At 38.7% G+C, this 23,485-nt stretch overlaps 1 protein-coding gene across 4 annotated transcripts; it reads left to right on the top strand.

The window, feature by feature from the left end:
* The first annotated feature begins 1,306 nt into the window (after positions 1 to 1,306).
* Positions 1,307 to 23,457, top strand: LOC110067049 (uncharacterized). 4 transcript variants are annotated; one of them, XM_089285880.1, is made up of 11 exons: positions 1,307 to 1,460; positions 1,606 to 1,678; positions 7,725 to 8,022; positions 9,043 to 9,105; positions 9,208 to 9,294; positions 9,848 to 10,288; positions 13,603 to 13,911; positions 14,880 to 14,978; positions 17,454 to 17,735; positions 18,930 to 19,193; positions 20,257 to 23,457. In XM_089285880.1, the coding sequence occupies exons 3-11, from the start codon at positions 7,755 to 7,757 to the stop codon at positions 20,481 to 20,483; spliced, it is 2,040 nt and encodes a 679-aa protein (XP_089142006.1). In that variant the 5' UTR covers positions 1,307 to 1,460; positions 1,606 to 1,678; positions 7,725 to 7,754; the 3' UTR covers positions 20,484 to 23,457. The 4 variants fall into 4 exon arrangements, with proteins under 4 accessions (XP_089142006.1, XP_089142009.1, XP_089142008.1 ...); XM_089285883.1 differs by lacking the exon at positions 1,307 to 1,460 and having other exon boundaries at positions 1,470 to 1,678; positions 9,046 to 9,105; XM_089285882.1 differs by lacking the exon at positions 1,307 to 1,460 and having other exon boundaries at positions 1,470 to 1,678; positions 13,606 to 13,911.
* The last annotated feature ends 28 nt before the right edge of the window (positions 23,458 to 23,485 follow it).

The raw sequence follows: 23,485 nt of genomic DNA, 5'->3' as shown, positions 1-23,485 counted from the left end.
CGTGCGTTTTGAATCTTTGTGCATTTCTTTGCCGTCCTCTTCAAAACAACAACGTGAAATGACAAAGTCGTAGATATTTTGGAGAACGTTTACCGCGATGGCTAACTTTCGTGTCTTCCTTTGGAACTGAACGCTGTCATTACATATTTAGCCTGAGTAGGTGTTTAGACCGATAGGCCTACTGAACAGATCTACACAGTTGCGACACTCGAGGATGAGATATAAATCCATTTTTTACAAGGCGTCGTCATTACTAATACTCCCAGTTAACGGGGTTCCACTGCAACCGTATTTATGCTCACTCCAAGGGGTTACGTAAGACAATTACAGATGAAATTCTTCATTCCACCTTTTTCTAGTTAATTACTTCTTGTTATAAGGCTGTTAGCGTTAGCGGAAGTGAAGCGACCAGTCAAAACCCGGAAGTAAAACGATCGACATTACAGTTGAAACAATCATTTTGAATCTATTTATATAAGTCGTTCCATGTCGACTCCAGCTTTCAAGAGAGAGTTGTTTATGACTTTGGTTCATCCGGCAGGAATGGCCCAACATTTTTCCAAAATGAGAAAACGTGATTGTCGTGCGAAATAGTTCGATGCTAAAAGAACAAAGGCAGCGCAATCAAAGCCTTACTAATATTAAAAGTATTAAGCTGTTCCTGGTTTAATTTGGGAAATAATTCAATTGTTACATTCGAACCGGATTTAAGTACTTAAGTAACTTCATATCCCAGGCCAGAATTAAACTCCAGTTTCTATCTAGTGAATGGGAAGCTTGATTCCGGCATCATTTTGTGAAATTTCCTTGATGGACTCTCAGAACGGAAATGCGGTATGGCCCTAAAATCGAGACCCCTGAAATGGGACATTTCTCACAACTTGGAGGGCAAATGCTTACCATTAATTCCCAAAAATAATATGTGTTCTTCTAGCTTATCGTGTTACGCGATCGTAGGTGCTATTTAACTTGCAACTGACAACAGGGAAAAAAGTGACCGAAACTGACATTTGCGGTCCCCCGTCCCAAATCATGGACGACTTTTTAAGGAAAATATACAATTCTGTGAGAAAACAAAATGGAGCTGTTTTAATCTCAGTTCACTCCAAGGGATTCAGTGAGCAAATTACAGGCAAGATTCTTCATTCCGCTGTTTTCTTGTTACTTGCCTTTTTGTTACAAGCCTAAGCGTTAGCGGAACTGAACGATCAGTGAAAACCAGGAAGCAAAAGGATGGTCGTTAACTTGGGTCAGATACGTGCTCATGCCATGACAACAACGTAATGTTACAAAAAAAATGCAGTCCAAAGGTTTCAGGCAAAATAGTATCACTGAAAATAGTATCACAAAAATAGTAGGCAAAATAGTTTCACGTCTGGTGCACAGTTATACTTCTTCGTCGCATGAAGCCGGATGAACAAATGCTCTTCCGGCTAAACTGAACTGCCAAATCAAACCAGGTTAATACTGCGCTTCCTTCATTCCTTACGGCTAGAACGTACATGACATCTTGGCGCGAACTCGTGCCCTTGTAACTGTGATTTTCAGGGAGATAACTGACCTGATTATTTGAAATAATTTGGAACTTATTTGAACTTATTTTAGATAACTTGGCTGACAGGGTGAATCAGTGCTCTTCCTTTGGGAAAAATTTGCTGCAGTGAAATCTCTCTTAAAGGTTAGTGCCATTGTTTTTCACAACTAATGCTTGCTTTGCTAATTTGTTTCAATAACTCAGCCTCGGCTCGTCTTTGTTTCGGTTGCGAACAGTGTCTGTTTATTTTTCTCATCTTTTAGAATACAGTCACTCAGTCACCCTAGTGACAGTCAGAAATTTACTCAAATAGTGTTTACTACCGTTAACCTCCTGGTGAAATTTACGCGCGAATCTCTAAAAAACTCTTGTGTTTCGCAATGCGCTCAAGGAACCGAAGGCAGAGAGAGAATTTTTCTGTAGCTCGGTTTTCTTGAAGCTGGTCTGGCAAAATGGGGAAGACTAAAAAGGATACGAACGCTAGAGTGGCTGAGCGAAGAAAACAAACAAAAGAAAGCGCGGAGAGCAACTGTGTGTGGGCAACTGTGCATGAATAATATTTCAAATGGTCTCAATGAGTCCGACGATTCGTCGACATCGGACTCATCAGAAGAGTCTCTGTCAGCATCCCTGTTATTGCTGTCAAGTTCCGAAATTTTTACAGAACCTTTCTTTTCTCTTACCACAAATATTTGCCCGCCTTATACGATAACTATAGCTTCATCCACGTGGCGAACTTTCGCTTCTTCACTCATTGATGTATTTTCATTCGTTCTTCGCTGTTTTCGCTTTTTCGAACTGGTCCATGGTTTAAACGTGGCCTATGTTTACTTATAACTTAATAGAGACACGCCTAATACCAAAAATGCTGGGTAGTCAGAACAACAATCCTGATCAACTGAGTAGTCAATTCGTGACATCCATAGAGGTAATTCCCGCGAAAATCGTCTCGGTTGATTGCATACGCGCCATAGGGCTGTCAATCAAGAGGTAAACTTTTACTTCCGGTGAAAACGTAAAACCGCCATTTCTCCGCCAATATTTAGCCTTTTTCAAAAATTTTTTTCAGAAGTTAGAGATTATTCTTCGACCACTATTTTGACCCAAAAATCCAAATATGAAGAAAATTGCCGACCCGAAGGTATACTGTAACCTTAAGTCGAGCTGATATTCCTGTAATATTTCTAATTGAAGTGATTCAATGACAAAAACAATGGTAGTACTTTTGGTCACGCATCCACTGCTGGCGTGATTTTAATTTTTTTTTGTGTATGATCTGAATAATGTTTTGACGAGTGCCTAATCATTTGCCCAAACTAGACTTTACATATATTGAAAGACCTATCCTAGTATAGTTAGACTCTAGAATCTTTTGGAATTCCGAGACATGGCACATGGTCAAAATGACAATTGTTTTCACCGACTTGGACAAGGAATAGTTCTGCATTAAGTTGGTTGTATTACAACTTTTCTGTGCTTAATAGCTGCGAAATGCGAATCGAATGAAAATGGTCAATTTTCAGCCCAGTTAGAACTCGTTAGATTGATGTCTGGACGTGAAATCGATAATGTCCTTTTTCTCGGAAATACCAAGACGTTTGAAGAAAAAAACTACATAGCGTATTTACTTTTACTAAGGCCTACTTATATGCAACAGTAGAGCAATTCTATTTTTTAAGCATTACCGAACTATTTTTGAACATTTGCTCTTAAGGAAAATATACAATTCTGTGAACAAACAAAATGAAGCTGTTTTAATCTCCACTCCAAGGGACTCAGTGAGAAAATAGGAGGCAAGATTCTTCATTCCGCTGTTTTCTTGTTACTTGTCTTTTGTTACAAGCCTAAGCGTTAACGGAACTGAACGATCAGTGAAAACCAACAAGCAAAACGATTGTCTTGAATTTGGGTCAGGTACGTGCTCATGCCATGGTACAAAAAAAAAAGCAGTCCAAAAATAATATCACTGAAACCTCAGATGACGCCAACGTGGATGTCTTATTTCATCCGGTGCACAGTTTTACTTCCTTGTAGCACGATGGCGGATGAACAAATGCTTTTCCGGCTAAACTGAAATGCCAATCAAACCAGGTTTACTGCGTTTCCTCCACTCCTTAGAACTAGGATGTGCACGACATCTTGGCGCGAAGTCGTGCCCTTGTAACTGTGATTTTCAGAGAGATAACTGATCTGCTTATTTGAGATAATTTGGCAATTATTTGAACTTATTTTAAGATAACTTGGCTGACAGGGTGAATCAGTGCTCTTCCTTTGGGAAAGATCGCTGCAGTGAAATATTTCTTAAAGGTTAGTGCGATGTTTTTTTTTTTTTACAACTAATGCTTGATTTACTAATTTGCTTCAATAACTCAACCTCGGCTCGTCTTTGTTTCGGTTGCGAACAGTATCTGTCTATTTTTCTCATCTTTTAGAATACAATCAATCACTCAGTCACATTAGTGACAGTCAGAAAACTACTCAATTCGTGTTTAATCAGCTGCAATCGACAGAACGTCACATGTGTTGAACTTTCCAATCGAAAAGGGTTGTTAAGTTCACAAACTTAGTTGTGTTTAAACACAGTTGATTGGTACAATTTTTCCCGAAGTATAACAGAAGGCGGAATATTTCGGAAGGGGATCAAATTTTACGGTGATCAGCGTTTGATAAGACGCCTTCAAGTTTAGGGGAATTTTTATTATAAGCGATTATAAGCGATTCGGTCTCAGATCAAGCAAAAAAAACGTACACTTCTGAATATTGAAATGGCATATCACGATTAGCTGTCCCAAGGAATTTAAGCGCGATGCATTTAATACTTTTCGTGCGACGCGGGTTTAAAAACTCAAAATTATACTATGAAGGTACGAGTCCGCAAGCGCGTTTCCCACCCAGAAATTTTTCATTGTTGAAAGCCAATTTCTTCTCCAATTTCACACCCAAGGAGCAACAAATTTAACCAGTAACTAAGTTTCACAAGCTCTTGTAATGCTTAGAGGCAATTCGTGTCCAAGTATGATGCCAGTCGTATGTTAATGAACAAGAATGTAAACAAGGACTTCAGCAAAGATCGCTCTATTGAGTATCCATCCTCTGCTAGAAGACGGGCACTCAAGGCTGTGCTTGAAGAGAAGTGACGATGAAGAGGAACATATGTAAAAACATATAATCTGTCGGTGTATAAATATGCCAAGTTATGGAAGACCAGCTTCTTAGTTTCCTCTTAAATGCATGGAGTCCATTATTTTGGCCATGCAGTACTCGGCCCTTGGCTCGTCTTTGACATTTTGTCTATTTTTCCCGTCGTTTACAATACAATTTAGTGGACCATCGAGTCATAAGACTATGATAAATCAATGTTTGACGTGACCTTTCGACGAGAAACATATCCATGACAATTCTGTTGCTTTGACAGGAGATGGAAATATCGTCTAACAATATTGTTTTGATCGGTCCGTAGATTTATTTCATTTTAATAAATCTGAAAATCAATAGTTAGAGAGGAAGTCGTGCATCATCCCTGTTGTATCCGGTTTTTCATGCGGGTTGTCTCTCGAAGTTCGAATTGGAAGAAGGAAAACCAGTAGAAAAACCGTACCCTAGAAGAAGATTATAATATTAGCAACAATTCAATCGACCGGCTAATCAGTCACTGGAACTGTCCAACCTGTCATTTGAAGACAATGCTTTAGTAAAACAAATTTGCATTTATGATTTCGTAAACCGCAAATATGTCTCACTTCTCTATCACGAAAATAAACATCACAACTACAGGAATTAATTGTAAAATCAAGATTAAAAACCTTTTCTAGCGATAACAGTGTACATGAGAAAAGAGTACGAGAAAAGATACGAGCGCGATCATGCAGGAAGAAGCTAACCTCTTTAACATCCAGTCAACACTGAGCCTTAGTGGGATAAAGGGCCGAGAGAAAATGGGCTGGAAGCTTGATTTCGTTTGATTGGCTAGTGACAGTGACAGAGCTGGGGTTCATTCTGTAGAAAGTCAAAATTATTTCATTTCCCTAGCCTAAGATCTTTGAAAATCAGTTAGATCGGGATATGTATAGGTAATCATACGGTTTCGAGTTCAATTTGGAATTAATTTGCACGAGTGAGTTTTTCAAAAAGCTGAAATTGCACGAGCCGCTTCGGCGAGTGTAATTTCAGCTTTTTGAAAAACTCACAAGTGCAAATTAACTCCAAATTGAACGAGAAAAACCGTATGATTACCTATTAATAATATAAACATGAAAAAATTCGCGCGGAGGAAGTGCCGGAAGATCTTTCTTGGAGCCATTTTTTCTTATTTGAGAAAACTTTTTTCAAAGTTTCAACACAAAATTTTTGTCATCATTTTACCTGATATCATTTTCTTAGAAAAATTCCTATTATCTTTCAGTCAATCATAATCCAGAATTTTGATGTGTAATTTGCACTGGTGTTACACTTTTTGCACTGGTGTTACACTTGAACTGCACTGCTCTTAGCCAATCAGAATCGAGTAATTTTTTCATGTGTATTATTAGAGGAACAACTATGGGTGCTTGCCTAGTTACATTACGACTTCCTGCCAGACCATCACGGTCAATTCATTTCAGTGACGTAACCGAGCCGAACGGTCAATTATTCGTTCAGACCACGTGAATCCGAAACCGATTGACCGCGGGGAAATATCGAGACCCGGGAACTAGGCAATATCCGCGCAACAATTTCAATTAAGGTTGTCCACAAGCTGCTCGGCAACTTTTTGACAACTTTTCATATTTTGAGCATTATGTTTTCTCTACGAGCAACTATTTGCATTTTGAGAATGGCTAGCGAACAGTTCCGAACGAAAGAAGATTTCCAAAGCTTGCCAAAGACATTCGAGGAAGGTATTACTTAAAGAAGTTTGCGCTAATTGTTTCAGCGCACGCAAATTCACTCGCCATGTCATGCATGAGAGCGCGCGCTAGGTAATAAAATGAACAATGATAGGGCAGATGGCCATTGGTATAGCCTTGCCTGGATTTAACGATCTTGGACGTTCGGTTATCCCTATTTTTTTTTCATGGATCGTTTTCACAAAGTGTCATTCTTATTAAAGAGTCGAGTTGCTCGTATTAATAAGCGAGTTAATTTAAGAAAAAACGTGTGAGCTGAGGGCTAAATAAAGACGGCTTAAGACCACTGTCTGTGATAATGATGAGACATGTTCCTAAATAAGGGCAAAGGCTACCTGATCATCTGCCACAGACGAAAAAGCGTAACTCTTGCTTTAAGTAGAAAGATTCAGGTTATCCCCCCGGCGGGAAATCGTTGAAAGTTATGCTACGCCGTTGCATGTAGCCTGTAGGTAAGCTCCCTTAGCTCTCTCCCGTTGCACGCAATGTTGTCGAGGTATAAAGTGATTCTTAAACCTCTAGACTGAAACGTCAGTCGTGTCCTCCTCACTTTCGTTATATGGCGTAAATTTCATAGCAATGCCTCGTAGGAAAGTCGTTTTGCCTACTCATAACTCCACATTGTAGACATTACACGAGTAGCAGAAGTTTAATTTCATACAAATCCTTATATTTCGACTGTTGAATAACCTCAATATACGGACGCTCGTTTTGCGAGCTCGGGCTACCTGTGTTGGAACAATTAAAAAAAAAAACACTTTTGCAAGATCTGACACTTTAAAAAATACTCCTCAGGCAATGACTGTAGAACGTCCCTGAATTTTTTCGGGGCCTAAAAATAGCTCATTGAAGCCGATCAAGGCATAAAGAAGGAAACAGAACGTGACATAGCTATCGAAACGAAAACCCCAGTACGCACACATTTGGAAGCCATTTTCAACAATATCATGCATAACGCTTCTTCGAGGCCTTCTCTGTTGTTGTTTTACTAACACCCAGAAAAGCTTGAAAGAAGGCAATTCTAAAACTCAAATAGGGTCCATTCGCGAAAAGTCGAGAACTGCTATGTTGTTACGTCGCGCTATTGTTAGGGTATTTCTAAAAGTGGCATTGCGGGACTAAGTCCTACTTGTAAAGAGACTTTTTGAGCACGTAACTAAGAACAATATTAGTGTCGTGTTTAACGCCCTGTATATTTTTCAATCAGCTTTTCGTCAGCAGGCCCAAGATCCTCCCTCCAGGTTTTCAATCTCACACTGGTGTTACTAAGATAATGCTACTTCCGTCTATCTATAATTTAACAGGTTCTCAAGACAACGCAAAAAACTTCTGGGATGGAAGAGAAGCACAGGAATATACTCAGAAGGTGCCATGTGTCGCTCGTAGAAGATCTTGAACCAGAGAAACTCTTTCATTATTTAATGCAGGAAGGAATTATGACTTCCGGTGACAAAGAAAGAATAAACAAAATAGACAAACGGAAACGTCAGAGTGAGGAGTTCCTGAGCATACTACCAGCAAGGGGACCGCGTGCATATCAGGAGTTCGTGAAAGCCTTGGAAGGAAAACAACCATGTTTGGCCTGCATTCTTCTAAGAGAGGGTAGGTATATTACACCATCGCCTAACATGTCTATATGGTATATGCTAATTTTAATCACCGTTAAAGTTCAAAATCGTACTCACATATGAAATGACGCGCTCCATGACAGCACGATTTAGTCAATTTTCACTGATTGGAACGGACCATACCTGATGGCTTTTAAAAACGAATTTAATCGGCAAACCTCGACTTCCAATTTTGCACCATAACTACATAAACAACCATTTAAACAGGTTTCTCTGTCAAGCATGGGGAGAAAGGCTGCCGCGCCAGGGTCTGGCCCTCGCATGGCAATTTTTTCTATTTCTTTTTGTTTTACGTCAGAGAGGTGCTGCTTGTAGTCCAGGAAAAAAAAGTGATTCATCACAACAAGAATAACAGAAGCCGGTGTTCAATTGCGATATCGTACCAAATGAAAGAACACTGAGGTTAATTCCTAAATGGAGAGTGAAGTAATTGCGGGCTAGCTTTCTTCTAAGCGGCCCGGTTCGAGTAATTGCTCCGTAACACTGTTCGTTCCAGTAATGCGCGGAAGTAAAGGCAGGGGGGCCCAGGATGTTCTTACGGTTGATAGTAAGTGAACGGTAAACGGTTTTATTAAGTCAGTCACTGTTTTATTGGATGAAGTGAGGTCTAGTGCATTCCCGCTTTCTCAAACTTCGCAATAACTTGAACCAAAAGTCATTTCCTCTGGAGTTCGTCAGTGTAATTTTATTGCCGATATCTCGAATCCTGAAAAGGAAATGGTAACCGTGACGGTGAATGTATATCTCATATTAATGAGCATAGATTTTCAATTTTTATTTATCCGCTTTCTTCTTAGTTTTAGTTTTAATTAAGAAGATAAGCACTCGAGAAAGCGTTTCATCGCATTTCCTAACACCTCGACATTCCTGGAAAATACTCCGCTGCGCATCATATTTCAACTCTCTTCTCGGTGTTTGGGAATGTGGTAAAATACCTCCTCTCGTTTGTTCTCTGAATATATTGCATAACATGTGGTATTGGATTTGTCACTAGAAGTCGTCGCTGCCGAGGCTGGACGCAGGGAGCCGATAAATCAGTTCCAGGAAAATCAGGGAGGTAAGACTGAAAATATCATCTAGAAACGAAGAGAGTAATTTGCTTCGAGTGGTTAAATGGTGATGATGCGTGGAGTCGATTATGTTTCTTTCTTTTTTATAGCTTTGAACAAATCCAGGAACAAACACCACCGCGGGAGGAGGAGGAATTCGAGCAAGAAGACAAAGAATGACAAGAGGGGAACTTTAGGTAACTCGCTTTACACCGTCATGGCTTTTGTGTTGAGGCAGCAGATATTGGGCCAATGCATGTGAAACAAACACAAATCGACACCAAATAGTTTAAAATACCAGCTGGGTGGGGCCTAACGCAGCAATTTTCAACCATGAATATCCATAAATTCTATCACTACCACAATGTTAAGCTGCGGGTAAAGTAACCAGAGTCATTCAGTATGGGTACCATCGTTTGGAATTTAGATGCAGGCAGTAAATTGAAATTACTGCGATAAACACTGATTAAGTGTAGGTCGTGCGATGACAAAGTATCTTCAACTTCTTATTGGAACCTTCAAATACAAAAGACACTAATTACTCAACACAACTGGTTTTGAAAAGATGCATTTCTCCATTGCTAATCATGCTTCCATTCCCCACCACCAACCTCCTCCCCTTGCCTCCTATGTTAGTACTGAACGGTCCTCAACGCAAGAAATTACTCAGCCTTATCTTGACAGCTTGGGGCGTAGGTTGATAAACTTATATCACAGCTTTCTCCTTCTTTCTCTTTCTTTTATTTTTAGGCACCTTGACCATCAAAGTTGCTAGTACAGGTGTTACTTCCAAAAAAAATTCACCGGAATATAACGCATTGCGAGAGTGCTTGACAAGCCTTGCAACACAGGAAATGGAATGCTTTCCTCTCACCACACAACAAAAACTACAACAGTTTTGTTATTATTTAAGAGAAAATCTTGATCTGGAGTTATCACAGAAAAAAACAGGCAGTTTAATACTGACAGTTCATTGCCGTACTCTGGAGATTCTTGAACAGCTGTGGGAAGATTATTGCTCCGGTCACTTAGACGAAGTTGCCGAGGAATGCTTTCTTACAGACGAGACAACAAAGACAAAAGAGGAAATGGGAGAAAAGAGTAAAGCTGATGTGGATACCATCTCAGTAGAAACAACTATCTCGAAAGAGGACTACTTGAGATGCAAGAAGTTTTTAACAGAAATTTCAGGTAAGCTGAGTTCCCAGGGTGTAATTGCTTACTCAGGTCCTGAAATAAGTCCGCAGTTTACTTAAAGAAAAAACCTGATTACTGAGGGATCAAAAGTGTCAGCAAGATTAATTAAGGAGCAGAAAAGTCACGTTTTTCATACCAAATGCTTCAAACGTCTATGACGTCATGACTGCCTCAAAAAAAGCCTTGAACGGCCCAAAGTCTTGATGTGTTTTCCGCGCGTTATTTTTGGTTCTGGTGTTGTCAATAAAACAGGCAATATCATCTTGCGAAACTAAAAATATAAATCCCGCCAAAGCCGGTATTTCATTAAGAAAACTGGAAAATTTATTTTTTACAAATTTTTCTGCCACACTTTGAAAAACCGGGCACTGTAAGTACTTGTCAAAGTTGGCTTCAGCTAAAATATAACGTTCAATCTGATTGGTTTAAGCCATTCATAAAGAGATATTTGATTGGACAGTTCAAAACGTTGAAATGATACCATATCACTTCACGGGCATCATTTTTGGTCACGGCTTTACACGCTGATATCCACTTATAACATGTAATAATTTGACTTCGGGCTCTCAGTTACTGAGGCGCGGTGGCCTCATGGTTAGTGCGCTCGTCTCCGGATCGAGCAGTCCGGGTTCGAGCCCTGGACGGGGACATTGTGTTGTGTTCTTAGGCAAGACACTTTACTCTCACAGTGCCTCTCTCCACCCAGGTGTATAAATGGGTACCGGCGAACTTAATGCTGGGGGTAACCCTGCGATGGACTAGCATCCCATCCAGGGGGAGTAGAAATACTCCTAGTCGCTTCATACTACAGAAAGCGGGATAAGCTCCTCGCATGCAGAGTTTTCTCAGTTACTACGCGCGATGTGATTGGTCAATTTAGCGGGCAGTATAGTCCACGGTACGGTAAGCTGTAGTTTACCGATTGACTCTATCTGAAATACGAAACACAAACACGAAAACACCATCTTTTTTGGTCTAGGACTGTGCATATGGACCTAATCTCGGTAAGGGTTTTTATATATCAATCATCTATCATATCCCAGATTATTGACATACACTTTTAAAACTGCAGCGTAAGGTAGCTCGATCGAATTTTTGAGTAACGATACCGTTCAACTTTGAGCCACTAGAGCACCACCATAACCAATTCAACAGAAAATCAAACGTTACTGGTGTACTAGAGAAAGATGAAAGCTTCAAATGGGGTACATTTCACCAGGATCTGAGTTGTCATAGCAACAAGATGACGCCATACCTCATTTTACATATGACCGAATAACTTGCCATCAGGGATAATTTTCGAAATACGACGTCAGGATTTCGGACTTGACACAGTTGTCTCAACAATGGCAAAATTTTGAAAAAATCTATAAGAGCGTGTTCGAGAAAATTGCGAGTGAAGTTTCAAGATGTCAAAATACAAAAAAAAACGCTGTTTTAAAATGTTATTGCAAACTTAACTAAATGGTATTGTGGTCTTAAATGAATCTTATGACATCTAATTACCTCTACTGAAAATCTGAGAAAAATCGCTCGGTTTAACTCTCAGAAACATGGGTTTGAATACCAATTGGTGCGGGGTGTTATTTTGCTTCTATCAACAGTTGCCCCCACAATTTTTAAATTGCCGGGGAATTAAAAAGCACGATGAATCTTTTTTTTAGATTTGGCCCTCGATGAGATTAATGCATCATATTCAACGTAATCCCAGAGTTTTAGATTAATTGAAACATTTTAAGGCTGTTTATTTTCAGCGTCAACTCAGGAAAATGTTGCGCTGATTTTCACCCTTGTTGTTTGTTGTCTTCATTATATTATTCTTGTGAAGGTGAATTAATCAACATGACACGAGCGTGGGACAAAGAAAAATTCTGAGTCCCCGACAGGAATCAAACCCATGAGCTCCCGAACACCGGGCGGGCGCTCTATCCACTGAGCTACGAGAACTCATGGAGAGCAAGGTCATTTAACTGAGTTCATATATGATAGGTGTCCTGCATACTGCTAGGATCAACGCTATCGAATTCATCGAGAGTAGTGATAAGTTAAAAAAGATGGTGAATTTTAACTTATCACTACTCTCGATGAATTCGATAGCGTTGATCCTAGCAGTATGCAGGACACCTATCATATATGAACTCAGTTAAATGACCTTGCTCTCCATGAGTTCTCGTAGCTCAGTGGATAGAGCGCCCGCCCGGTGTTCGGGAGGTCATGGGTTCGATTCATGTCGGGGACTCAGAATTTTTCTTTGTCCCACGCTCGTGTCATGTTGATTAATTCACCTTCACATTTCATTACCGAGCTTAAAATTCACCATCTTTATTAACTTATATTATTCTTCTGTCTCGAATCACCATGCTATTGTACATTTCTGTATGTCATGAATTCATAAAAAGCGCGATTGCTTTCCGGTGCTTTTCCCAAAGCATGCTCGTTCGTCAGTATTGAGGCTATAGTATGAAAGTTGAGCTGCAATTTGATTGGACGCTTATAATTAGTTACATCTCGCACAAGTCCACCAATCCTATTTAGGCCCCGTCCACACGTATCCGGATATTTTTTAATCCGCAACTTTTGCTTTCCGGATACGGTCTCCGTCCACACGCATCCGTCGAATTCGGCAGCGAATCCGAATATCTTTTAATTCGCACTCCAGAGTGGAAAAAAATTTAATCCGCAACGAATCCGATAACGCGTGGACGGTAAATCTGTATATTTTCGAATCCGATGCCGTAGCAAAATCGTGTCCAGTCTCTTACTGAACAATAAACCAATATGGCGGCACACTTTCTCTAGTTTCTCTAGAGTGAATTCGGATGCCATCGGATGCGTGTGGACAGGCGAATTCGATTTGAATACGCCACGTGTGGACGATGAAATTTTTGAATCGGTAAAGAAAAAGTTGCGGATTCAAAAATATCCGGATATGTGTGGACGGGGCTTTAGTATCTGTAGAAATGTGTCCTTACAAATATGAGTGATATCAAAATCCAACATTTTGACTTCTGGCTCTTTGAATAAAAAATGGATTTACTACAGCATCTTATGTACGTGAAGCTGTTTCATGTTCTCATGTATAGCAAATAGCCTACGCTTCTTTCTTGCCGTAACTCTACTTTGAATACCCTTGTACACACCAAGTATTTATCGAAACAATTCTTATTGTATGTTTTTTGACTAAACAAATAGAAGCAGGAAAAAAATATTTTTCGGTCTTGGTCTGTGCATATAGCAAAAAAAAATTTTCCCTTGGTCTGCGAAACGGTTCGTGCCCAGCAAATAACCTGTATGCACTTTGATTTAAGCAGATTTCAAAAACTTAAAAGACGAAGAAAATGCTGCTGTGGAGAACATCAAATGCAAGAACATTCTCTTGAAGTTCCGTGAACTGCTCCTAGAGAAACTTGATGCAAACGAGGTTTCGCTTCGATTGCTGTCGGCTGGTGTATTGACCTCTGATGATAACGAGAAAATAGAAGAAAAACCCTCTCAAAGAGAAAAAAGTGAAGAGCTGTTGATGACGTTAGCCACGAAAGGACCGAGAGCATATGAGGAATTCGTGAAAGCCTTGGAAAAGGATCACTGTTTTTTGGCTTGCCAGCTCTTGAAGGAAGGTATGTATAGCGCGGGCCAACATGAAATTGTTTCTGTGCTAGTTAGTAAATATTTTGTGGATTATGCATGTATCAATTGGGGGTCTGGCCCCATTCTCCCAGAGGAGAGTCAGGCCTCATGGTGATGAACTGGGGGTCTTTGTACTCCTCCCAAGAATTTCCAAAACATTTGATTCATGGTAATCAAAAGTTTATAAGTTTATAAGGTTATAAACTTATAAACTTTAGGGCTAACCATGTGCCAATCATGAAGTCGCATTTCAAAATGACCATCTTTTTGATTTAGAAAAACGTTCACAAAATAACGTGACAACAGCTCCAAAACTAAAAGAGATGTTTCAGCTTTAAAACACGCTAAATTTCGGTGAAACAACCTTCGAGAACATGCTTACCATAGAAACGTAAAGTTGGTTGACAGAACAGCTGACACATCAAAAATATTTGCCGACAAATTTTAGAGGAAATGACAAAGTTTGACCGCAATAGCTTGAAAGTTGTTACAAAAGTTTGAAATCAGCTCGGCTCTGTGTCACCCCAGGCTAAATAAGGTTAAGACAAATTCTGTGGTCGTGACATGGACATTAATAGTGCTAGAGCATAATGTAGCGGCAATAAAACTCATGCAAGGCAAGCTCTACGACAATGGGATTTAATAGCAATTAATAACATAAAGAACCAAATCTATAGCTTTGTTGGCCTACTTACATTCGGTTGCAGTAGGGTTTGTTATCACATGCAGGGTCAGGATTTCCGTCTTAGATTTCGAGGGATTATGCTCGGCGAAGGTAGTTTGTAAACACATAAGTACAATTTCTTTCTTGTAGCCATCCTTATCTTCTTCCCGTTATAAAACGTGTTCCCGTCAAGACTACAGTTTCATCATATTGCCAGTGTTCAAGTTGTTAAATTATTTAGTCGGTAAGGAAAGAGAGAAGAGTCATTGACATGCATATTCGTTTATTTGACAGAAAAAGAAAATTTACTCTTTGAAGTGAGGGAGAGAGAATGGCTACTGAATGCCGAGCTTGAAGAAGAGAGAGCAATAACCAACCTCAAGATGCAAAAAGGTAAGATTTATAAGGTAAAGTTGGCGTCATTTTTCCATTCTTTTTCGACTGAATTTTACCCACGTGATTCACAACATCGAGTTCGATGTGCGAACACAGTTCTGCCGGTGATGACTGATTCCTTCGTGCTTTTAAAGCGGACCTCCGGCGCCGCGAGGGGGCGCCAAGCGGAGCACCATAACTATAGGAACAGGATCACTTACATGCATAGAAATAGAAACCCATGCAACTATTTTTTCATGGTCAACATGGTTAGTGGCATGGTTCGCGGGCGCGTGCGCCCAACGACGACGGCGTCGCGCAACATGTTATCGTCAATTGACACTTGTCAAAACAAGGTATCGGCAGTCCAGTATCACGTGCCAATATCGCGGGTTCAGGTTCAGAGCTCATTTAGGTCATGTGACCAAGTACTGGTTTTCGATTGGATCGCGGGCTCATGTCAGGTTAATTTGGCTGTTCGGAAGCCGCTAACGCAGGATCAAAAGCTAACCGACGTATAAATTTTTCTTGTATACAAATGTTTTTCACTCTTTTAGGTCATGTAGGCCAAACAATATAAACAGAAAACCTCACCGCAAAGTTACAAAACTCAATTCAAAATTCTCGCTTATCCTGGGTTAGCATAATCAGGCTTTCAACAACCCGGCCCAGGAGCTCCGCTCTTAGGCTTGGCTAGATCTATATCGCCAGGAGGGATGGAAAAAAATCGGTTATCCTCAATCCTGACCAGAATTTAGGTCTGGTGGAGCAACTCTATATTCAATCAGATTTTTCTTAGAACGGTGACGATGACACCAATTTTCAAGTGGTGTTTAAACTGAACACAAAAAAACATAAAAAATTACCCAGAAATAAACAATATGATATTCAAACAGCAAATAATTATTGAAAAGAGAAAAGATTGCTTAAGAATTTGAATAGTAACATGAATTTGGCTGCAAACACGATATTTTCGGGATTTTTTCGGTTTTCGGCATGTCTATTTTACTGATTTTGCGTGACAAATACTCCACATTACTTCTCAGCTACGAAGGATTTAAACACACTCAGCCAATTCTCATTTTCTCCTACCCCGTCAATTGCAAAGAATCGCAGATTGCTTGAGTCAGTCAGACGTCGGTGTTCAATAATAATATTTGTTTTCCGGTCTTTTGCATTTGTTTTCATGTTCTCTTACTTTCTCTCCGGCAGTTCTAACCTTATCAACTTGAGCGTTAAGCTCATGAAGACAATCTTGCATTTCTTTAACAGTTTCCCTTTTGGTCGATCAAGCATTTTCAAGCTTTTCTTCTTCCTTCCTAATGGTTATTATTTTCCTTCCAGATTCGGCATTGCTGAACCATGTTCTGAAGCTTTTCATCAATATCTTCTAGCCTTAAGGGCATAATGTCAACTTCTAGATTAAACTCTAAATTAGTCGCCATTTTCGAAACGGCCGAGTTCACATCTGCTAAACGTTCGGGTGGGAGGTTAGAGCTTGAAAGAAGCCACCTTGATCTGGTGTCCGCTGGCGAACTGCAAAAATCACTTGAATCAGTTTGAGTCAGCCGAAACATTGTTTAAAAAAACGGAAACCATAGGGAGCGGCGAAGGAGACATCTCCTTGCCCCGCATGCCTCGACCAAGTAGCTACTGTTCTACCGTTCTACTGTTACTTTTCTGTGCAGAGCTGCACCCTTTTTCTTTTTATATTCTAATCACAAGTGAATATATGAAATATCATGCCGTAAACCTCCGACCAACCCACCAAAAGAATGCCATCCCCATCTTAGTCCTTCAACCAATGCTACAAACTGCACGAAGGCGGTCTGTTCATTTCCCCCAACGAGACTACTAGTACTGTACTCTCTTCTTGGGGAAAGCTAATTGCTAGGGATCTTTAGAGCTTGAATATTGCTCATGTTAGCCTGAATAACGCTCAGGTTAGCCTGTTGTCGGTTAGATCTTAATAATAGCGTTTAGTAGGTGGTTTCCAGCGATTTATTCCGTAAACGTAACGAAACATAGCATTTCCTTGACAGGCCAACTGTATCTCAAAAACAAGCACATGGAACATCAATAGACGGAGTTCTAGTCCCTGCAACACTAGAACCCAGTGTCCACGTGTCCAGTAAATCTTAATTGCAAATGGCAAAAAAAAGATAACTTTCAGTTCGGACCAGAAGGTACCTGCCACTGAAGTTGCCTTTATTCACTTCTGCATAGGCGGTGTAAGACAAGTAAGCCCCTGCTAAATATTGGCCATGTCAGTCTTCCTGCATCTTCATTATCAAACACTTCTCTTTACATAGTAAATCGTCTCGATGCCCTCATGTGGATGCAATGTGCATCTGTATTGTCTAAGAATTGGTCCGTTTTAGTTTTCACGGGGTTAAATTAGTCCCGTTAGTACACCATTTTCTCAGCAGTATGCGATTGATAATTCTTTCAGCTGGTTGGAGATTAGACTGTTCTTGGATTTTTTTCCTACAGCTGAACTCCTTAAGACGCGAAATGAGCCGTTTACAACAGAGCAAATTCTGTTAATACAGCACCGCAACGTCGTAGGCGTCTGCTGGCGAGAGCTTGGAATACCACTTGGAATTGACCCAAGAAGACTTGACAGTCTAACACAAAATTATAACCTCGACAGCGAAAGGGCTTATCAAGTCTTAAAAATGTGGATAGGTGATAATGGAAACAATGCTACGGTAGGCCGCCTTGCATGTGCTCTTCTTGACATTGGAAAAGAAGAGATTGCAAAGAGGCTCCTCGGTATGTAAACCAGTATGTAAATCATTTCTCTGTGAAGTCTTTTGCTATCGTAAAATTGCTAATTACCCAGTTGATAGAGCTACGGTTTAGGTCTCGATATATTAGCTTTTCTTTAAGTTGTTGAAATGACTTTTGAGCAAACAATATGACTTTTTAGTATTTCAACAAAAAATACCAAAAACTTACAAACTTCGTTTTGTCTTAAGGTTTCATCCAATTTTGAAGGGGAGTTATTATGCATCGTTTGAATAGATCAGGATTAATTAAAATAAGGAACAGCACATGTACTAAAATCACGGGGAGATTAAGATAAGTTACATTGACATTCTCTTGCTAGAGAATATTGAAGCTCTTTTTCGCTTCCGCCTGGAGTAGGAGTACACACGTGGTATTAGAGTATTGATCTCTATCTTGATTGGCTTGGCCGGGAAGGCGTACAGCATAGAGGTTTGATGAGATAATTATTGAGCCCCTTACCGTCTTCTTAGGGCCGATTTACACGGTACGACTTTGTCGCATGCGACAAGTTTACGACAGGCCTACGACATGAATTGTTTCGTGTAAATCAAACCAGCAACTCGTTTATGACTGTTGTGTACGTCAAAAAAGTGTCGTAGGATTTTAAAACATGTTTTAAAACGCTGCGACAAGCGTAGTCGAAATCGATAGAAAATGATGTATTTTGTGACAACTTTCTACTGAGTAGGGGCGGAGGTGAAGTTTCTTGCGTCAAAAGGGCGGACTGATTCATATGAAGTCGTTTCTCGAAAAGTACTAAACGGCTTAAAGCGAAAAACATCTCGTTAGAAAGTTTTTTCAAAACGCAGGACAGCTTAAATATATTTTTTACCGTTAATTAGAACTTTCGCTGCGTAAATCCCGGTGCAAACTTTTGTATATTTAATTTTGTAAGTGAAAATGTCGTGCGCGTGTAAATGGTCCTAAGTCACTGGGTCGTAGGCCTGTCGTAAGCTTGTCGCATGGGACAAAGTCGTACCGTGTAAATCGGCCCTTAGATCAACGTTTTGTATAGAACTCCACTGGTAAATTTGATTTTCAACAGTGTTTCCCAATACCAATGCGCCCTTCTTGCCTCAATAGTTCTAATAAGATTGGCTGCACCAATGTGTATCATTTTAGCTACCTTTGCTTTTTTTTTTTCTCTCTTCTTTCTTTTCAAACTATTTTACAAAGGTGACAAGTCTAAGCGACCGACTCAATGGGAAGGAGAAGAGTCTGAGCAGCTGAATGGAAGGGAAGGAGAAGAGTCTGAGCGACCGATTGAACGGAAACTTACAGACGACATTTTAAGCTTACAAGCAGGAGTTAAAAAATTGGGAAAAATCGTTAATAAACGAGAAAGAAAAGAGAAGGAGAGTGAAGAGTTGCAAAAAAAGATGATAGAAGAATGGGAAGAGATGAAACGACAATCCCAAGATATACTTAACACAAACGCAAGCAAGTATCAACTAGCTAAAATAATTGGTATACGCATTCCATGTTTTCAAAAGTGCTTTTATTTTGAATTCAAAGTATTTTAGATCAACGTTTCGAGTAAAATAACTTTTTCAATTTGATTATAGAATGTAAACTAAACGCAAATGAAAGCAAGTATCATGTAGCTTATATAATTGTTAACTGGTGTTTGAAAAAGTGCTGTACTTTCAAATTATGTAAGATCAATGTTTTGAGTAAGATTACTTTATCAGCTTCACCATGGAATATGAACGTTGACTCAGAAAAACAATTTTTATATATTCTTAAAAACTGAAAAATGACTGAAAATGGTTAACAAACAAAAATTAAGAAGTGCATCCTAATAACAATTCAATATGCTTGCGTCAAAGAATTTAAGAATTAGTTCTAATCGGATTGGCAGCGTCAATGGATACCATTTAAATTACTTTTTTTCTTGTTGTTTTCTTATTTATTTATTTTTTTGGCGGGGGGGGGGGGGGGAGGGTAATCTTTTTTTTTTTTTTCTTTTCTTTTTTTCATTCGTTTACCGAGGTGCAATGCGTTTTTACTTACATAATATTTAAGATCAATGTTTCGAGTAAGATTACTTTATCAGGTGAATTATACAATAGCAGCTTTAAGCTCTTTTTAAAAATTTTTACATACACAATTGCTAGTTTTCCCAAACAAAGATGGCAACCATTCAATGCATGTTAAGTCAAGCAAGTCTAGGCAAGTTCCCTTCTCGCTTCATATTTTGAAGCACACGAACGATGAGATTGCATGGCGCATGGTGAAAGCACAGAGTTCAATTTGCTGATGTAAATCTGTAGCTTCATTGACCACTAGTTGATTGCTTGATAAAAAGATAAGAGCAGCTTCCTGTATTTCATCGATCAACTTCAGTTTTGAAATCAGTAGTATGGAGTTGGCTTCCTTTGAACATGTTTGTATTTGATCGTTAGGTCAAATGCAAAAACAATCATAAAATAATTTTCTTTAAATTGCCTCTGATACCATATGGAAACAGCGTCATATATGACTTGTTTTCTTCTCTCTTTAGCCTTATGTCAGGATGTACAGTCGAAGCAACCCACTGAAAGCAAAAAAAAAGCGGAGGACATATTTAGCCTGCTAGCGGAAGTCAGAGAATTGAGAGCAGTTGCCACTGAAAAAGAGAGAAGTTTGCAACAAAAGTATAATGAAGACTTGAAAAACATGTTAAAGCAGTGTAAGCAGATGAACATCCAAGTCCAGAATCTTAAGAAAAACGAAAGTAAGAATCCATAAGCGTGAATAATTAGTATAATGTGTTTTATGATTAGTTTTCTCTTTCTTAACATCTGAGATATATGTCTTTATTAGTTTGATTATAGAATATCAATGTTAATCTCGTTTTTTGTTAGCCAGAGACCAAAGTAGACGATATAAAAATTCACAGCAATGTCAGTCTTTTTTTCTTCTGCACTTTCAAAACTTCCTTTTAGTGCTTTTCTCTGCCTTTCATTTTCACATTATTACTTCAAGCGGTGATTTTTAGTCCTTTAGTTCTAAAATATTTATTGTCTGAGTTAACACGAACCTTCGATTAATCCCGTTTGCTTGTAAGTCTCTCTTGTAGAAGTGATGGTACCATCTGAATAGTCAGTGTTCCAGTGCGTCTTGCATTGTCAGGGTCCTCGAAATTTTTAGGCGTGTTAGCCCTGCCGTGTTCATGTACCGTGTTTTGGATACTACGTGTTATCAGATGGGTTTAAACTCTCTGTTTATGCACGGCTGATGCACGGGGTGTCACCTTTTCCCTCGACAGGACTCGTTTAATGTACAACGTCTGTGTCCGCGAATTATAACGAAATTCCAAATCGTCTCATTTTTTCCCATATGTAATTACTTTGCTTTTATTGTTTGAAGATTTTTATTTCCCTCTATGAATGCAAACCATCTCTTAGTTGCATCACTGTTAGGTCGAAACTGCTGATCGATTGATGATTAACGTGGGCTCGAAAGAAGGTTAAAAGATTTGTACAGCGAGCAACAGCGAGCGACTACGAATTCAAATGGTTATTGTTTTCCGCTAGAAATCACTCAATATGCTCACCAAATTACTTGTTTTACTGGCCATGTCATTTATTCATGGCTATTTTTGTTGGTGTACGGGTTTTTTCATCCTCACTTTTCACTGAGGTCAGGAGATCCCTTGGCGCGTACTCGTGCTCGTAAAAGTCATCTGAATACAAAGCGCATGGTTTGCAGTTCTAAAACCTTTTAGCGATCGGAATCGCCATTTTGGTCAGTTTGGGTCGTGCTGTCGTGAGAATAATTGCTATCCTCTAAAATTCAAGGATTTTTTTTTACTGCAATGAAGAAACAAAGATGTTTGTAATAACTCAAGTCCTAATGACAGAAACATCGATATCAGAATGGCCCTGGAATTCTAAAGGATAGGAGTGGATTTGGTCTCCTTTGCTAGAAAATAAGTTGATTATACATGTAGTTATTTATTTGTAAAGTAATGTATGTGTATAGAACACATTCAGTTTTTTGTTAGAATTCATTACAGTCGCAACGATCAAGACAGCTCAAGTGTTCTATCGATCTAAATAAGCGTAATGGTTATTTCTAAATTAATTATTCTCATAAATCACAACATACAAACTCCTCAAATCCTTTTGGCCACCCTTGTCAAATGTATTACATGACACATGACCGTTTCAAATATCTCGAGTTGGTTTAAAAGCCATTTCGATTAGTTAAAGTGACTCTGTATATGAGGTAAAAATAATTGTTGCTTGTTTGAAAGGCGTCTCAAGATAACGAAGAATGGCGTCTTTCTTTTTGAAATTTCTTCTTTCGTTTTAGAGATATTCACGCTTTTGCATTATGCAAATGAGAAAAGTGATGACGTCTAAATTTTATTTTAAGTTCAATTAATGCTATATCAGCAACAGTTTGACAACAACATGACAACAGTTTATTTTTCTACTACTGTAAACAACTAAAAGAATTTACAAGGTTATAATACAGTACATACAGTAGTGGGACATCCAAAATAACTAAAAAGCTAAACTAATCAGTACAAAATTGTGGGTGAAATTCTAAATCCAGAATGCAATTGGGGGACGATAAATGCAGTTAACACTATGTACATTGTCCGGCGTTGAACGTATAGAATATTTTATTGCTAAGAGGAAAGGCAAGCTCAAAATTTCGCCCACAAAAGTTGAAAATTCTTAAGTTGTCTTCATGCAACTATTCACAGAAGTTAAACCTCCCTGTTTTATTGTTAATAATGTTCATGAAAAAATTTCTCGATTCTGATTGGCTGAGAGCAGTGCAGTTCAAGTGTAACACCAGTGCAAAAAGTGTAATTCAAGTGCAAATTACACATCGTAATTCTGGATTGTAATTGGCTGAAAGACAATAGGAAATTTTCTAAGCCAATGATATCACGTAGAATGATGAGGAAATTTTGTGCAGAAACTTTGAAAAAGTTTTCTCGAATGAGAAAAAATGGCTTCAAGAAAGATCTTTCGGCATTTCCTTCATGCGAATTTTTTCATGTTAATATTATTAATAAGCAATCATACGGTTTTTCTCGTTCAATTTCGAATTAATTTGCAGTTGTGAGTTTTCCAAAAGCTGAAATTGCACTCGTCGAAGCGGTTCTTAATGTTAATAATTAAATATATTGTCATTAGCGTTAAGAACTTATATTAGTATATGTAATAGGACTACATGCTGTCCAATTTGGAAATAATTGGATGAAAAAAATTCTGAGGACAGCCAAAATTGGACGAGGCGGTAGGCCGAGTCCAATTTGGCTGTCAAAGGAATTTTTTTCATCCAAATATTTCCAAAATTAGACAGGATGTAGTCCTCTTACTTATTAATTATATAGCTAGTCAGTTATTGGGCATTCCTCAGTCAAGCTATTATCCTTAAAGAAAGGCAAACTAAAATATTGTGAATTATTTTCATTGCCAATGTATTCAGAATAGAACGCCATAATCACACAGAATAACAATAATATAATGGAAGATAAGAATAAGAAAATAAGAATACTGTAAGAACACTGTAAATTAAAGTGTAAAGTGAAAGCAAAGGATTTTTTAAATATACAATATTATTTTCAAAATATCCAGTATGACATAGAATAAAATAGGGTTTGTAGCAATAGAAAACTTGCAATATTGAATGAGGAGTAGAGAAATTTATGATAAGAAAATAATGGAATAAAATATTAAATTTCGAAGGTGTAAAAAAATCTTTGTTTTTTTTTTTTACTTTTCAAA

This window comes from Orbicella faveolata, unplaced genomic scaffold (assembly GCF_042242905.1).
Source record: "Orbicella faveolata isolate gen_17 unplaced genomic scaffold, um_ofav_v1 contig_13, whole genome shotgun sequence".
In the NCBI taxonomy this organism is placed as follows: Eukaryota; Metazoa; Cnidaria; class Anthozoa; order Scleractinia; family Merulinidae; genus Orbicella; species Orbicella faveolata.
Note: the sequence above shows the minus strand (reverse complement) of the source record. Positions and strands in the feature narration are given on the sequence as shown.

What these genes read in the sequence shown, in the direction of transcription:
- LOC110067049 (XM_089285880.1), top strand. Translation starts at nt 7,755, where the DNA reads ATGGAAGAGAAGCACAGGAATATACTCAGAAGGTGCCATGTGTCGCTC. An exon ending in TGACAAGAGGGGAACTTTAG is followed by an intron (nt 9,295 to 9,847) that starts GTAACTCGCTTT and finishes TTTTATTTTTAG; the next exon opens with GCACCTTGACCATCAAAGTT. An exon ending in TATACTTAACACAAACGCAA is followed by an intron (nt 19,194 to 20,256) that starts GCAAGTATCAAC and finishes TTCTCTCTTTAG; the next exon opens with CCTTATGTCAGGATGTACAG.